Source organism: Chiloscyllium plagiosum, unplaced genomic scaffold (genome assembly GCF_037043375.1).
Source record: "Chiloscyllium plagiosum isolate Xiang-an unplaced genomic scaffold, Cpla_swu_hap1 HiC_scaffold_25, whole genome shotgun sequence".
Taxonomy (NCBI): Eukaryota; Metazoa; Chordata; class Chondrichthyes; order Orectolobiformes; family Hemiscylliidae; genus Chiloscyllium; species Chiloscyllium plagiosum.
The window spans coordinates 53,001,841-53,017,749 of NW_028270163.1; the positions used below are offsets into that span (position 1 = coordinate 53,001,841).

General features: G+C 42.3%; 1 protein-coding gene across 1 annotated transcript in view; it reads right to left on the reverse strand.

Annotated features, from left to right (window-relative positions):
- Window positions 1–15,909, reverse strand: part of LOC122562279 (voltage-dependent calcium channel gamma-1 subunit-like) — a 30,292-nt gene that overhangs the window by 12,162 nt on the left and 2,221 nt on the right. Inside the window, exon 2 of the mRNA XM_043715071.2 lies at window positions 817–891. Within this exon, the coding sequence (XP_043571006.1) occupies window positions 817–891 (75 nt within the window). The remainder of the gene's footprint in view (window positions 1–816; window positions 892–15,909) is intronic.

The window sequence follows — 15,909 nt, forward strand, 5'->3', positions numbered from 1 at the left end:
CCTGGCAATGCTTTTCTACAACCTATACCATCGGGGAGAAGGTACAGAAGCCTGAACACATGCACCAGCCGGTTTGGAAAGTTTCTACCCGATTGTTGTTAGAATACTAATGGACTCACAAACTCTTAGCATTCACCTGTAGCTGTGTTTTTGTTTTTGCCGCTGTTTACCTATTATTTACTTATCTATGCTATTTAACTCTGTGATCTGCCTGTATTGCTCACAAGACAAAGCTTTTCACTGTGTCTCGGGACACGTGACAATAAATTCAATTCAACTCAATTCACAAAATTATCAATTAATTAAAATCGAACATACATGAAATACCCAAATCAGATATATAGCCAAACACCAGAATGGGCTTGGGTTTAATCCAGTTTATACCTGGGTGAATGTGATCACAGCTAAATGTCAGAGTGTGACACAATAAATATGCTGACTGTGTGGGCGAATGGAGGACACTTCCTTCAGGGATTTCTGATTGCAAACTGCAAATGGATGTGAATTGACTTGGGGATCAGGTTTGACTGTAACCCCCACTCCTGATGAAATGGTCCTTTCTGACGAACACACATATAAAGATTGTCCCCTTTAGTGACACTCTGTAAACTGTTGATACCATCAAGGAAGAAGGGGGGTGTAGGTTATGGATTAGTGAGGGTCCTCCCTATTAACAGCTTTCCTTGTTAATGTGTGACGTTAACAGTTACTCTTCAAAAATTGTGCTCAATGTCTATTATTCTTCATTACAGTATTGGATAACAAATCGAATCGATCCCATAACTAAACAAGATCTGATAGATTTCAGTCACTTACCTTTCTGAGTAGTAATTTGGAAAATTTCTGCATTTTCTCCTGATGTGAAATGCTTGAAATATGTGCAGTTATATTCTGAACAAAAATGAAATAATAGAAATGAACAAAGTAAAATGGGACATCATTGTTGGTGAGTTTGGTTTGAACAAGCACAGTTTGACCTTTCAAATTCATTCCCGCTAGAATTACTGTCCAATCTTCCTTTGACATGAAATCTATTGAAACATCTGAGACAACTGAGCACATACTAGTTAAACATTCAAGGCAAAATTACAAATCAAAAATCACTCCAATTCTTATGAATACTCGAATGAAATTCCCAAGCATTAATTTAACCTCACAAATTATGTCTATAACACATATAATTATTTTTCAATCAGGTGATTTATGCACAAACCACCAATAAAGAATTCATCATCCTCCTAGATGATTAATCGTTCTATCCTGAACTTATTAAGAAACATCTTAATTAGGTAGAGGAAGACCCTCATATTTGCGGAATCGTTTTCCACTGTTTCAGTTACGTGGTTTACCACGGCCGAACATATTATAGGAAACCTTCCAGAACCAGGGTCTGGGGATGCTAAGAAGGTAGGTTTCCCATCTAAGTGAATGGGTTCCCTCCTATCCACGGTTTCAGACTTTCACAGTAGGTCTTGGAATGTATTCTCCTTGAGTATGGGGTGGGGCGACTGTATTAATCTAATTCCTTTCAAAAGGGTTAGGTCCCAATAACCTACTATTTGCAGAGTTTATTTGCAGATTAAGGTAAGCGTATGTCAGCATGACTCAGTATCACTCTCAGTATCTCACTTCTGAATCACAAGGTTGCAAGTTTCAGCTCTATGGCAGGAGGTTAAACTTATTTTTGCATTCAGTACCCCAGCGAAGGAAAGCTGCAGTGTTGAAGGTGTTGTTCTTCAGACATGTGTAGAAGTTACAGATTCATGGATACAAATAAAGGAAAAGCAGGGAGCTCTCCTTGGTCTCTGGTGAACAGTTTGATCTCCAACATCAGAAACAAGTGAATGAGGCACTCAAGGCTTTGCTGTTCTTGGGACTCTGCAGTCACTATACAATGTCACTGAAATATATTGAAGCACGAAGCAGTACTGTGTAAGAGTGGGTCTCAATTAGTAATTGGACTGTATGATATCTTCAACAGGTGGAGGGAAATGTCAACCTCAAGTAGTATATTTTTATAGACTCTGTTTATGTTGCCAGTCTCCTGAGATACTGAATATGATCGCTTTTGTCCTGACATCTGATATCATTGTATTACTGTTTCTCTTTATTTCAGCTTCTATTGTTATGGACTGGACTGGACTTAATATATTTTGTATAAAGTCATTCACAGGATGTGGACTGGCTCGGCTAGTCTATTAAGTAATTGCCTATTGATTAGGTCAGTATTGATTGCTTATTGATTAGACCAGGACTGGAAATGTGTTGCTGGAAAAGCGCAGCAGGTCAGGCAGCATCCAGGGAACAGGAGAATCGACGTTTCGGGCATAAGCCCTTCTTGAGGAAGGGCTGAATAAGGGCTTATGCCCGAAGAAGGGCTTATGCCCGAAACGTCGATTCTCCTGTTCCCTGGATGCTGCCTGACCTGCTGCGCTTTTCCAGCAACACATTTCCAGCTCTGATCTCCAGCATCTGCAGTCCTCACTTTCTCCTATTGATTAGACCAACATTAATTGATTTTTGATTGGGCTAGCATTAATTGCCTATTGATTAGCTCAAAATTAATTGTCTACTGATTAGTTCAGCATTAATTGTCTATTGCTAACCATAGAGTTGGTGATGTGTCCCATTCTTGAACTTTTGCCTTCCATGTGGTGTAGGTACACCTGCTATTATGGTTTGAGTTCCAGGATTTTGACCAATGACAGAGAACTCCGAATGGTCAGTGACTTAGAGGGGAACGTGCAGGTGATGATGTTCCTATGCATCTGCTGCCCTTGTCTTTCTCGGTGGTAGGGGGTCACAGAAGCTCTGTAGAAGCCTTTGTGAGTTCCTGCAGTGCATCTTGTGGGTGGTGCATACTGCTGGCACTGTGTGATGATGCAGGAATGAATAGATAAATGATATACAGTAAGCCAATCAGGCAGGCTACATTACCCTGGAGGGCTCAAGCATCTTGAGTATTGTTGGAGCTGCACTCATTCAGGCAAATGGGAAGTATTCAGCACACGCCAGATTTATTCCCTGTGGGTTGTGGACAAACATCACAAGAGTTGCGAGTCTCTGACCTGTTCTCATAGCCATTGTACTTTTCTGTATGGTCTGATGGGGAAGTAAGGGGCCAGTGGTATTATTGCTAAGCTATTAATTCAGAGACCTAAATAATGCACTTGGAACCTGGGTTCTATGGCAGATGGTGAAATTTGAATTTAATAAAAATCTAATGACGACCATGAAACTGTTGTCAGTTGTCAGAAAAACCCAACGGGTTCACTCGTGCCCTTTAGGGAAGGAAACTGCTGTCCTTACCTGGTCTATGTGTAACACCAGAACCACAACAATGTGGTTGACTCAGAACTGCCCTCTGGGCAATTAAGGCTGGGTAATAAATACTGGTCCAGTCAGTGATACCCATATCCCATGAATGAATGAATTAATATAAAGTTCAGTTTCTAGTCAATGGTAACCACTGGGATATTGATGGTGGGGCAGTCAGTGGTGATAATGTTGTTGAATGACCACGACTTGGACAGAATGATTCACCTGTTGTGCTGAGGTTTGATGTGCTTTGGGACAATTATATATGGTGATGTACTGTGGTGTGGTAGAAGCATAGTTATAAAGTTTTCTTGTCTTAGGTGTGTGTGTGTGTGTGTGTGTGTGTGTGTGTGTGTGTGTGTGTGTGTGTGTGTGTGTGTCGGTGTAGGCATGTATTTAACTGTCAGTGTGCACATGTGTGTCTGTGTGTAAGTGGTGGTTGAGGACAGGTCTGGGCTGCTCAGGTTTTCACATGTTGTTTGTGTGTGGCTCCTGCTCGGGACTTGTCAGATGCTGATGACAGGTAGCACTTTGGCAGATGTTTCTCTCCAGTTAGGATGGCCCTGGGTCAGGCATTCCTATGAATTGGTGGAAATGCTGTATTTTTCAGGGAGACTTTGAAGGTGGAAAAGTGTCAGGGTTCAGATATTCCACCATCCTTCTGAATTAAATCCCTCCAGCTCCAAAATCACCCCAGCAACAGCAGAAGATTCCACCCTTGGCAAAATGTAAATCCACTTAATAAAAATATGGAAAAGCAAAACTTTGTGCGAATGGTGAAAGACACTGCCTTTTTCTCCTTTAGACACTTTAGCCATTAGGATCTTCTTTGTTGTAATCAATTGTCGTTGACCTTTTCTGCCTGTTCTGTTCAAGTCATTTATTTAAAACTCTGTCTGCACACCTGCCCCTGTATTTCAGCATTTTCTGACTTTATTTTAGATTTCCAGTATCCCCAGTACTTTGCTTCTGGACATGTAAATATTCATTAGACTCTGACCAGTTTGTGTAAAATCTGATTAATATTAACATAAAATCTTTAAATAAGTAAAACCCACTTCTTACTCCTCTCCATTAATAGCATGGGAACGTAAGAACAGGAGTGGGCAATTCAGTCCCTCAAGCCTGTTCCACCACTCAATGAGATCATAGATGATCTGTGGTCCAATTCCATTTAGGCCTTTGGCCTCTGGCCCTTGTCCTTAATACATTGCTAAACAAAACAAAATCTCAGATTTAAAGCTAACAACTGATCCTGTATTCACCGCTGTTTGAGGAAGACAGTTCCAAACATCTACACACATAGGATGGTAGAAGAATTTTCTAATATCACTCCTGATTGGTTTGGCCCTAAATCTCTCAGTACACCCCTAGTTCTGGACTATCCAACCAGTGGAAATAGTTTATCTTTATCTACCCTGTCTTTTCCTATTTGTATCTTGAAGACTTTGATCAGCTCATCACTTAATCTAAATTCTGGAGAAAATAGACCTGAGTTGTATAATCTCACTTTATAACTTAACCCAAGAAGGCTAGGTATCACTTCTGTAAATCCTTGTATTCCTTCCAAGATAATACATCCTTCCTACTTTCTCAATTTAACACACTTTTTGAAGAGTCGAGAACACCAAGTATGTGATCAGAATTTATCGAATTGAAACAACTAAAATTCTGAAGGGTATAATGGGATAGATGCTAATCTGGTTTGTCTTCACTGAGAAGTCAAGAATTCAACATTCATTATCAGGATGAGGGATCAGTGACCTAGAACTGAGATGAAGGTGTATTTGTTAATTCAGGGGAAGGTTGTGTATCTTTTGGAATGGTTCACTCCAGAGGCTATGATTGTCCTATTGAATGTATTCAAGACTGCAGTCGATAGATGTTTGCATACGGAGCAAATCATTGATCATGGGGATATAGTGAGAAAGTGAAATTCATAAAAAGGGCAGTCAAGACTTTCTTGAATGTTGGGGAAGGCTCAAGAAGCTAAAAGGCCTAATTCAGATTTCTATGAATATTATTGATTTCTTTCGTATAGTTTCAAATTTATCTCCGACATTTCTGAAGTTTTACCTCTTACTCTTCTAACGGATTTGAAAAGAGCTACAAAGCATTATACAGCCAATGATGTCATTCTGAAATGTAGTCATTGTTGGATTTCAAGGAATGTGACAGCTAAATTACACACACCCATCTCCCACAAACAGCTAAGGGAGAACGATTAATGACTTGTGTGGTTGTGATGTCAACCGATGGATAAATATCTTCCAAATAGTGCCAGGGATTGGCCATCAGAGAGGGCAGTTCTTATATTGACAGCATCTCCAACAGTGCAGCACACCTTCCACTATTACACCCCGCCTCACCATGCCATCAACCACTTCTCCCCCACCATAACACCACCCCCACTCCCTCCCCATCCCCCGCTATCACTCCCCTACCCCACCACTCCCCGGCTATCACTCCCCCACCCCACCCACTTCCCCGCGATCACTCCACCCCACCCCCACCACTCCCTGGCTGTCACTCCCTCACCCCATCCCCACCACTGCCCTGCTATCACTCCCCCACCCCACCCCCTCCCCTGCTAACACTCCCCCACCTCACCCACTCCCCTGCAATTACTCCACCCCACCCCCACCACTCCCCGCCTATCACTCCCCCACCCCACCACTCCACCCCACCCACACCACCCCCTCCCCTGCTATCACTCCCCCACCTCACCCCCTCACCTGCTATCGCTCCCCCACCCCCACTACTCCCACGCTATCACCCCCACCACTGCTCTGCTATCACTCCCCACTCCACTCACTACTATCACTCCCCTACCCCACCCCCTCGCCTGCTATCACTCCCCCGCTATCACTCCACCCCACCCCCACCACTCCCCGTCTATCACTCCCCCACCCCACCCCCACCCCTTTCCCCGCTATCACTACCCCACCCTTACCCCCTCCCCTGCTATCACTCCCCCACCCCACCCATCGCTTTCACTACCCCACCCTTACCCCTCCCTTGCTATCACTCCCCCATCCACTCCCACCCACTCCCCTACTATGACTCCTCCAACTCTACTCCCCCCGATATCACTCTCCCACCACTCCCCTGCGATCACTTCATCTCCAAGTTTAAAATCTGTAACCTAATTAAGTTATAGTAGAGAAGCTGCCATGTTCACCCAGTGACCTGTAAAATAATCCATCACCAGCTATTGACCAGTCTCCAATGCAATGGAACCAAAGGTATAACATTCCCAATTGATATTAAATCACTGCTGAAGAACTCTCCTGCTGGCCCGATAGTTATCAAGATAGGCTATCGTTTGTAACATAATATGATGCATATATATATATATATAGCGAGGAAGGCATTTAAATTTTCTAGTTGTAAATAACTGCTGAGAGTTCTTGGATGATTCATGTCAATGGTATTTGGCCTGTTCACTGCTGCTTTCATTTGCAACAGAAAAGTGTGGTGACGGAAAAGCACAGCAGATCAGGCAGCACCAGAGGAGCAGGAGAGTCGACGTTTCGGGCAGAGGCCCTTCATCATTCCTTGTGCTGTTGGTAGACACAAGTTTACACCTTTAAGGTAAATTGCCACCCATTGCGAAATCTCCTGCAGTTAGAATGTGTCCTCCAGGATATTTTGCAAAAGGAATTTAAGTTTGTCTAAATCACCTTTCAACCATCGAAGTATGTTTAAATACAGTGACTGTTGCAATGTACGAAACAGTTTAGAGGATTTGTGCGTAAAAACACTGTTCCCTTTGCATTTTGTTTTGTTGTACAGGGTCTATCCATTTCAATGGGTGGTGCTTCTACATATTGTGTAGCCATGATGGACAATGTCTTAAAGGGAACGACCTGATAGCAGTCTGCACTCATTCCTGTCTATCATCCACATGTGCGGCTTTTTAAAAGGTACTATTTCATGGGACCTGAGTTTCACTAGCTGGGCTAGCCATTTATTGCCCATCCTTTGAGAAGGTGGTGGTGAGCTGCAGTCCATGTGCTCTTGGTAGACATACAAACTGATGTTAAGGAGGGAATTTCAGGATTTTAACCCTGAAACAATGAAGGAAGAGTAATATATTTTGAAGTCGGGATGGTGAGTGGCTTGGGGAGGGGAACTTGTAGGTGGCTGTACTGCCCTTGTCCTTTCCAGATTGTAGTGGTCATGGGTTTGGAATATTGGTGCCCAGATCATGTGCTTCAGTGCCATTTGTTGACGTCATAGAGATGTACAGCATGGAAACAGGCCTTCTGTCCAACTCGTCCATGCTGACCAGATATCCCAACCCAATCTAGTCCCACCTGCCAGTACCTAGCCCATATCCCTCCAAACCCTTCCTATTCACATACCCATCCAGATGCCTTTTAAGTGTCGTAATTGCACCAGCCTCCACCACTTCCTCTGGCAGCTCATTCCTCTGTGTGAAAAAGTTGCCCTTTAGGTTCTTTTTATATCTTTCCCCTCTCACCCTAAACCTCTAGTTCTGGACTCCCCCACCCCAGGGAAAAGACTTTGTCTATTTACCCTATCCGCGCCCCTCATAATTTTATAAACCTCTATAAGGTCACCCCTCAGCCTCCGACGCTCCAGGGAAAACAGCCCCAGCCTGTTCAGCCTCTCCCTATACCTCAAATCTTCCAACCCTGGCAACATCCTTGTAAATCTTTTCTGAACCCTTTCAAGTTTCACAACATCCTTCCTATAGGAGGGAGACCAGAATTGCACGCAATATTCCAAAAGTGGCCTAACCAATGTCCTGTACAGCTGCAACATGACCTCCCAACTCCTGTACTCGATACTCTGACCAATAAAGGAAAGCATACCAAATGCCTTCTTCATTATCCCAGAGGCGTTCTTATTTGGTGATGTTATTGGCATACTTGGCAAGCACATTCCAAATTACTCTCAGAGGAAAATTAACCAAGATACATGAGTGACATAACTCACCCTCTCCCGCTTTCACGCAAACTTCAAATATTGTAATAGAATTCCCCAAGGATTGGACAAGGAGTGGAGCAGTGTGACATCTTATTGGAAAGATCACACACCCCTGCCAGGGCAATACTGTATCATATTAGATTCTGTGCTGGAGCATCCCATATACTCTGCTGGAGGCAGACCCTTCAGTCCAACCCGTCCATGCCGACCACATATCCCAACCCAATCTAGTCCCATCTGCCAGCACCCAGCCCATATCCCTCCAAACCATTCCCAGTCATATACCCATCCAAATGCCTCTTAAATGTTGCATATGTACCAGCCTCCACTACCTTCTGCAGACTGGTCTGATCATCCTATAACTCACTGTCTTGATGGAGGTGAGAGTGAGAATGGTGAACGATTTCAGAAGGAAATTGGATAGACATCTGAAGGTAATTAGACCTGACGTGTGGGACTAACTGGAGTGCTCTACACAGAATCAACATAGACTGAATGGGCTGAATGGTCTTCTTCCATGACTTAGGTGATCCAAGCTCAGCAGAAATCACCTCTTTAAATCAAATAATTGCATTGGCAATTGTTCTGTTGGAAATACAGTCCTGGATTCATTAAACAAAGGATCACAGGGACGAGACCCCATCCTGAAGGTGAGTATCAGTGAAACCAACTTTTCTCTGATTGTAATGTGGTACCACATGAATGCACAAAACACCGCAGGGACATAGACCCTGCAAAGACATTTGTTTCAGAGTGATGTTATTTAACAGACGACTATAAATTGAGGGACTAATACTGCAAATTATCTGGGACATTATGTGGGTAATTCAACATCATTGAGATAGAAAGGAAAAGGTTACGCATCCCAGAAAGTCCATTTGATAAATCTCTGTAGGCAGCGCCTGTGATAAACATGCTAAAAGGTTTAAGGCATATACTGGTTGGTGAATAACCTGTGGGGATGGGGAGTGGAGCTGACACATCCAGAATAATTCCACTGAATGAGCAGGACCAGCTCTCGAGGGAGAAAGGATCTCAGAGCTCTGCTGACTATTTGTTGTGTATGGTATGCACTGCCTGAGAGTGTGGCTGAGGCAGCTCAAATCAAGGCCTTCAAAAAGGAATTAGACGGCTGTTGGAGAAGGAAGAATGTGCAGGGTTATGAGGACAAGGAGGGAGAATGGCACCAAGTGAATTGCTCATTTGGAGAACCAGTGCAGACACAATGAGCTGAATGGCCTCTTCTTCACTGCAATAATTGTGTGATTCTGAGTAACCACATTGTCATAGGGGGTTATTATAACACAAAACTTTTCAATATCAACTGTTGAGATGCAGAGAGGGCTGCTTTAGACAGATGGAAAACCTGACTTCAAATATAATCTGATTCTAGGGTGGGTCTTGCAGGTGGTATGGTTTAAAACAAATGTTATTCAGTCTAGTAACCCACACAGGTTGATTATAAAAGGTCAGCCAAAAATCCATTTATACCTAGAATCTGTTACTTGTCCCATTTTATCCTTTTGGTGTTACTAAAACGTAATTATAGGATACTGGGGTGTTACTCAAAGTTGCATTATTTTATATATCGAAACATTCTGAGATATTTCACCAGAAGGTTACAATTTTGAGCCATATGAGGGGATATGAGGTCAGATGATGGAAAGCCTGTTGAAGAGGTATGATTTTAATGTGTTAAAGGGGGAATGAGAGACATGAGATCCAGAGAGTGATTAAAATTATTGGTGTTCAAGAGACCAGAATGAAATGAATGCAGAGATTTGCCAGTGGGATTAGGAGGTGCCTTTTCCTAGCTAAAGGAATAGAATATAAAGGTAAGGAGATATTGTTATAGCTATACAAGGCATTGGTGAGATCGCACCTGGAGTATTGTGCACAGTTTTAATCCCCTTATTTGAGGAAAGATGCAGTGGCATTGGAGACTGTTCAGAGGAGGTTCATTAGCTTGACCCCAGAGATGAGGGGTTTGTCATATGAAGAGAGATTGAACAGTTTAGGCCTATACTGTCTGGAATTTATAAGAATGAAGTGAGATCAAATTGAGGTTTTCAAGATGATAAAAGGTTTGGATCGAACAAATGTGAAATGGATGCTTCCTCTTGTGGGGCATTCTAGGAAGAGAGGTCACAGTCTTAGGATGAGGGGGAACAAGTTTAAAACAAAGTTGAGGAGAAACTATTTCTCCCAAAGGGTTTTGAATCTCCAAAGTGTGGTGGATGCTGGGACAGCGAGTAAATTTAAGGAGGAGTTAGACAGATTTTTAATTGGTAATGGGTTGAAGGGTGAGGAGCATATCAGCCATGATCGAATGTTGGAGCAGGCTTGAAGGGCTGAATGGCCTAATTCTGATATAATTCTAATATCTCATGAACTTATGAAATAACATGGTTGGGAGCTAGATGTGGTAACAGCAATAGTGAGGAGTGAGACATGGAGAGATTTGAAAGCACAGAAAATAATTCAAATTGAGATGTTACTTATCGGTGACTACAGGCTTCAGTGGTGAGAAAACTTTCAGAAATGGTCATCTGGGACAGAAGTAACAGTCACATTGTTAATTACAGAAAACCAAGATGGATTTGTTGAAGGCAAATTGTGTTTTAGTAACTTGATGAAGCTTTTAATACTGTCACAGGAAAGTTGATGAGGGTAATGTCATTCATATGAGTTCCATGGACTTCCAAAAAGTGTCAGATAAAGTGTCATATTACAGGCTTATCAGTAAAGTCAAAGGATGAAAGGGAAAGTGGCAGCATCATCTGAGGTGGATTGAGTGACAGAAAACAGAATAATGGGGGCCAGTTGTTTTTTCGATGGGAGTAATTGAACAGGGAGGTTTCGCATGGTCAGTATTAAGGATCACTGCTTTTTAAAAATATATATTAATGAGTTGGACTTAGGGACGACACAAAACTTGAAAATATTGTAAATTGTGAGAAAGATAGTGATAAATTTTCAAGAGAAGACAGGGTGATGGATTGGGCAGATGAAGCTTAATGCAAAACACAATGTGAAAAGCGTAATTATCCATTCTAACATTGGGTTGGAGGGGGTGCGAACAGAGAGAAATGGGGTTATGATTTCACAACATGGATACAAAAATAGATTTGATCCTGGACTTTATAAATAGAAATGGAGATCACAGAAGCAAGGCAGTTACAATGAACAAGTATAAAACACTGGTTTAACCTCAACAGGAGTATTGGGTCCACTTTTACTCTCTCCAAACTTGATTAAGATGTCAAGGCTTTAAGGAGGATGCAGCCAAGATGAATAGGAATTATTTCAGGAATAGGCAACTTCAGTTTCAAGGATAGATTGGAAACGCTGATGTAATTCTCCTTTGGAGGAGAGTGTTGAGAGTAGATTTCATAGAGAGGTTAAAACCCAGGAGGAATCTTGACACAATGACCAGGAACAGTTCCTATTGGCAGAAGGGCTGGAAACCAGAGGACGCTGAATTAAGGTGAATGTCAAAGGTACCAGTGGCAAGATGTGGAATAAACGTTTGTATGTAGCCTGCAATTAGGGTCAGGAATACACTGTGTCTGAGAGTGTGTATAGGGAGATTTACTCATTGCTTACAAACAGAAATGAAATAAGCACCTACAGAATATGGGCAAGAGTGACAAATTGGAACAATTGAGCTGTCTTTACAGAGAGTCAGCATGGATCATGTGGCTTCCTTCAGTTTTGTGATCATTCTGTGATTGCATTATTCCATGTTTAACCAGGAGACGGGAGAGGCTGGCAGGCACAGGGCTGTTGGGGGAACGGGATCTGGTGCATGTGAGACACAGAAGGCAGATTGTTGAATGGTTTCAAGATTACAGGAGGTGCAAAGCAATAGTGATCAAGTCCAGAAGTTACAAAGGCAGGTTTCAGAAGCAGATTACCAATGTAAGTGCTGAATCAGGTGATGTTATGGAGGAGGAAATAAGCAGTTCTTGTGATATTCCAAGTACACGGAGTCATAGTTTTAAGCTGTTTGGCGGAAAGTATAGAGGGGTTGTCAGAGGCAAGTTTTTTACGCAGAGAGTTGTGAAAACATGGAATGCATTGCCAGCAGCAGTAGTGGAAGCGAGGTCATTGGGGATATTTAAGAGACTGCTGGATATGCATATGGTCACAGAAATTTGAGAGTTCGTACATTAGGTTTACCTCACATGAGGATCAATGGTCGGCATAACATTGTGGGCTGAAGGGCCTGTTCTGTGCTGTACTGTTCTATGTTCTAGGTGTTCCAAATCTCATCTTGGAGTTAAATGTGGGACCAAAATTACAATCAATCTGGTTCAGACTCAGCCAGTTGTTAGGGAAAGGGATCGAGTCAGTGGCTTGGAAATGGAGTTTGTGATGGTGTCCAGAACAATGGCTTCTGGCTTCCCAAAATTTAATTGGAGCAAATTTTTGTTCAACTAATTTTGAATAGAGGATAAAATAATTTGACAATAGAGAGTTAGTGGAAGGGCCAAGAGAAGTGAAGGAGAGGTGGAGCTCGCTGTAGGTAATCCTGTGTGGGTGGGGGGTAGGACAGGCTAGGCTGGTTAGAATGGTTAGTGGTGACTTGATTGATACATAAGATCCTGAGGAGTCTTGGCAAGGTGAATGTGGAAAGGATATTTCCTCATCTGGAAGAATCTAGAAGTAGAGGTCATTCCTTAAGATGAGGTCACCTGCTTACGACAGACCAGGGGGTATTTTTTTCCCCTCAGAGGGCTCTGAGACTGGATCTTTCTTCCTCACAGGCTGGTGGAGGCAAAACATATGGAGGCATTATCTTAAGGCAGAGGTAGATAGATTCTTGACAGGCAAGAGGATGAAAATTTCCCAGTGGTAGGCGAGAGTATAGAACAGTTCAATCAGCCATGATCTTATTGAATCGTGGAGAGGGCTTGAGGGGCTGAGAGGCCTACTTCTATCTAATCCATATGTTTGTCTGTTCATGCGATTTTTGTCTATGATCAGACATAGAACAATTCAATCAGGAAAGTGCAATCCCATTCACCCAGGGTAGCATCAGAGCTAAATTAAATGATGTACCAATGTTAAAGGCACTGCTGTATTCAAGAGATTAAGGGGAATAGTTTGTCTTCATTACCTTCAGCCAAGATGGGTCGATAGTGACATTTGCAGTAATATGAAGGGACTGACTGTACGTTAACTTGCTGATGCTACAGAAAGGTAATGCAAGCTGGAGAATATGCAGGGAGAATCAGATAGGTTCAGCAACTACACCCATTTTAGCTGATAATGAGAGAAAATGTGAGGTTGTCAAATTCAGCAGGGAGAATAGAAGAAACAGAGTATCATTTAAATGGAGAGAGACTACATTAAGTCACCAGTTAATGTAGAGTGCTACAGTTGAGAGGGGTCTGGGTGCCTTGGCACATGAATCACAAAAAAGTTAATAAATAATAGAAAGGCAAATTGTATCTTGGCCTTTTACTGTTAAAGAAGAGGAATATAAAACTAGGGAAATCTTGCTCCAAATATACAGAGCACTGTGCACAATTTTAGCTTCCTAGTTAAGGAGGGATATATTTGCATTGATAGCAGTTCAGAGAAATTCACTTGACTGATTCCTGAACATGAAGAAAGGTTGAGCAGGTTGGATTTATATTCATTGAAGTTTTGAAGATTGTGAGGTAATATCAGAATTTGACAGGGATTGATAGAATAGATGTGACAATATTTCCCTCCTGGGGAATTGTAGATTAAAAATAAGGGCTCTCCCATTTAATAGAATCTCCTCTCAGAGAATTGATTAGTTTTCAGAATTCTGTATCTCAGAGAACAATTGGAAGCTGTGTCATTCAATACAATCAAGGCTGAATCAGATCCCTTTTTGATCAAGCAGGGATTGAGATTGATGTGGTCATCCAAGAGAGTAGTGTTGAGGGCACCGTCAGATCAGCCATGATCTTAGTGAATGGCAGACTGGATTTGATGGGCCAAATAGCTTACTTCTCCTATTTCTTATGATTTATGCAGTATTTTTCTGAACAACAGGATGTTCCCAAAGTCCGCTACAGCTAGTGAAGTGCTTTTGAAGCGTGGACACTGTCGTAAATTGAGGACAGAATTAGAATGTGAGAACGTGTGAATTCAAAACTGATTACAGGAAAGTGATAAGTGAAAGTGATACACCGATAATTTTGCATGCATGGTCTTACTTCCACTGCATGCAAATTCATGGCATCAATTCATCTGAGTAGAAGTTTTACAATCTATGCACATCAGTCAATGTGATTGGTCCTACTTGACAAACAAACATCTTGGACCCAGTAACAACTAAAGTGGACTGTGCTCAACTCTCAGCTGTTCTGTAGTTCGGTTTCCAAAGGTGACTGGAATTAAAAGGTGACCTGTTAAACCCAAAGTTTCCAGATTAATTTTGGGAATACATAAGGAACTGGCTAAAATGTAGAACTCAACCACAGTCACAGCCTAGGGATATCTCACAGTATCAACAGCCAATTAAATGCTATTAAACCTACAATCACATTGGAGTGTAGGAAACGTGAAAGCCAATTCTTGCAGAGTAAGCTTTCAGAAATGTAATAAAGAGTAGGAACCTCTCTCATGTTGTTAAGGGTGAAAGGCTAATTCTGGTTAAGACCTTGGAGAGAATCCCCATTCCCTTGTTTGAGATACATCTGAGAGGGCAGTAGTTCAGTTTTAAATAATTTGTTGTTTTAAATATTTTATCCACAAGGTGCAGCACCTGCTCAGTGTTATCTCTAACATCAAATCTCTGGTGAGGAGTGTGAACTCAAATTAATCTAGTCCCATTTGCCATCACTTGGCCCATGCACAGTCCAATGATGTGCAGGTTAGGTGAATTGGCCATGCTAAATTGCCCATAGTGTTCGGGATGTGTTAATTAGATGCATTAGCCATGGGAAATGTAAAGTAATAGGGTAGGGGAGTGGGTCTGGGAGGGATACTCTTTGGAGGATTGGTGTGGACTTGTTGGGCTGAATGGCCTATTTCCACACTGTAGGGATTCTGTGATTCTATGATATCTCTCCAAACCCTTCCTATTCATATACCCATCCAGCTGCCTTTTAAACGTTGCAATTGTACCAGCCTCCACCACTTCCTCTGGCATCTCATTCCATACACGCACCACCTTCTGGAAAACGTTGCCCCTTGGGTCCCTTTTAAATCTTTCCCCTCTCACCTTAAAACTATGCCCTCCAGTTTTGGACTCTCCCATCCTGGCTTTTCATTCTATCCATGCCCCTCATGATTTCTCTGGACGTATGTGGAGGGGGGGGGGGGGAGTTGATGAGGAAATATCTACAACACGGTCCAACCAAGTGTAGAGGAGAAAGTAACACGTGGGTTAAACTGTAAGGAACGGTATTTTTATGGCTGCTACCAGGAGGTTTATTATCCAGCGCCGATTTCTGATAAAGTTGTGGAGACAAAGACTTTGAAGCAATAACTAAACACTGTCACTGGGAGGGTTGTTTCACCCCCAAGTACCCGGCGGATTGTCAGAGAGCCGATGATGCTGAAGGAATAGTTGGCAAATCCCGAGACAAAATGTTTATATGGGAGTCAGCGAGAAGGTGGCGTTCTGTTGCTGGTATATTTAACTCCTGG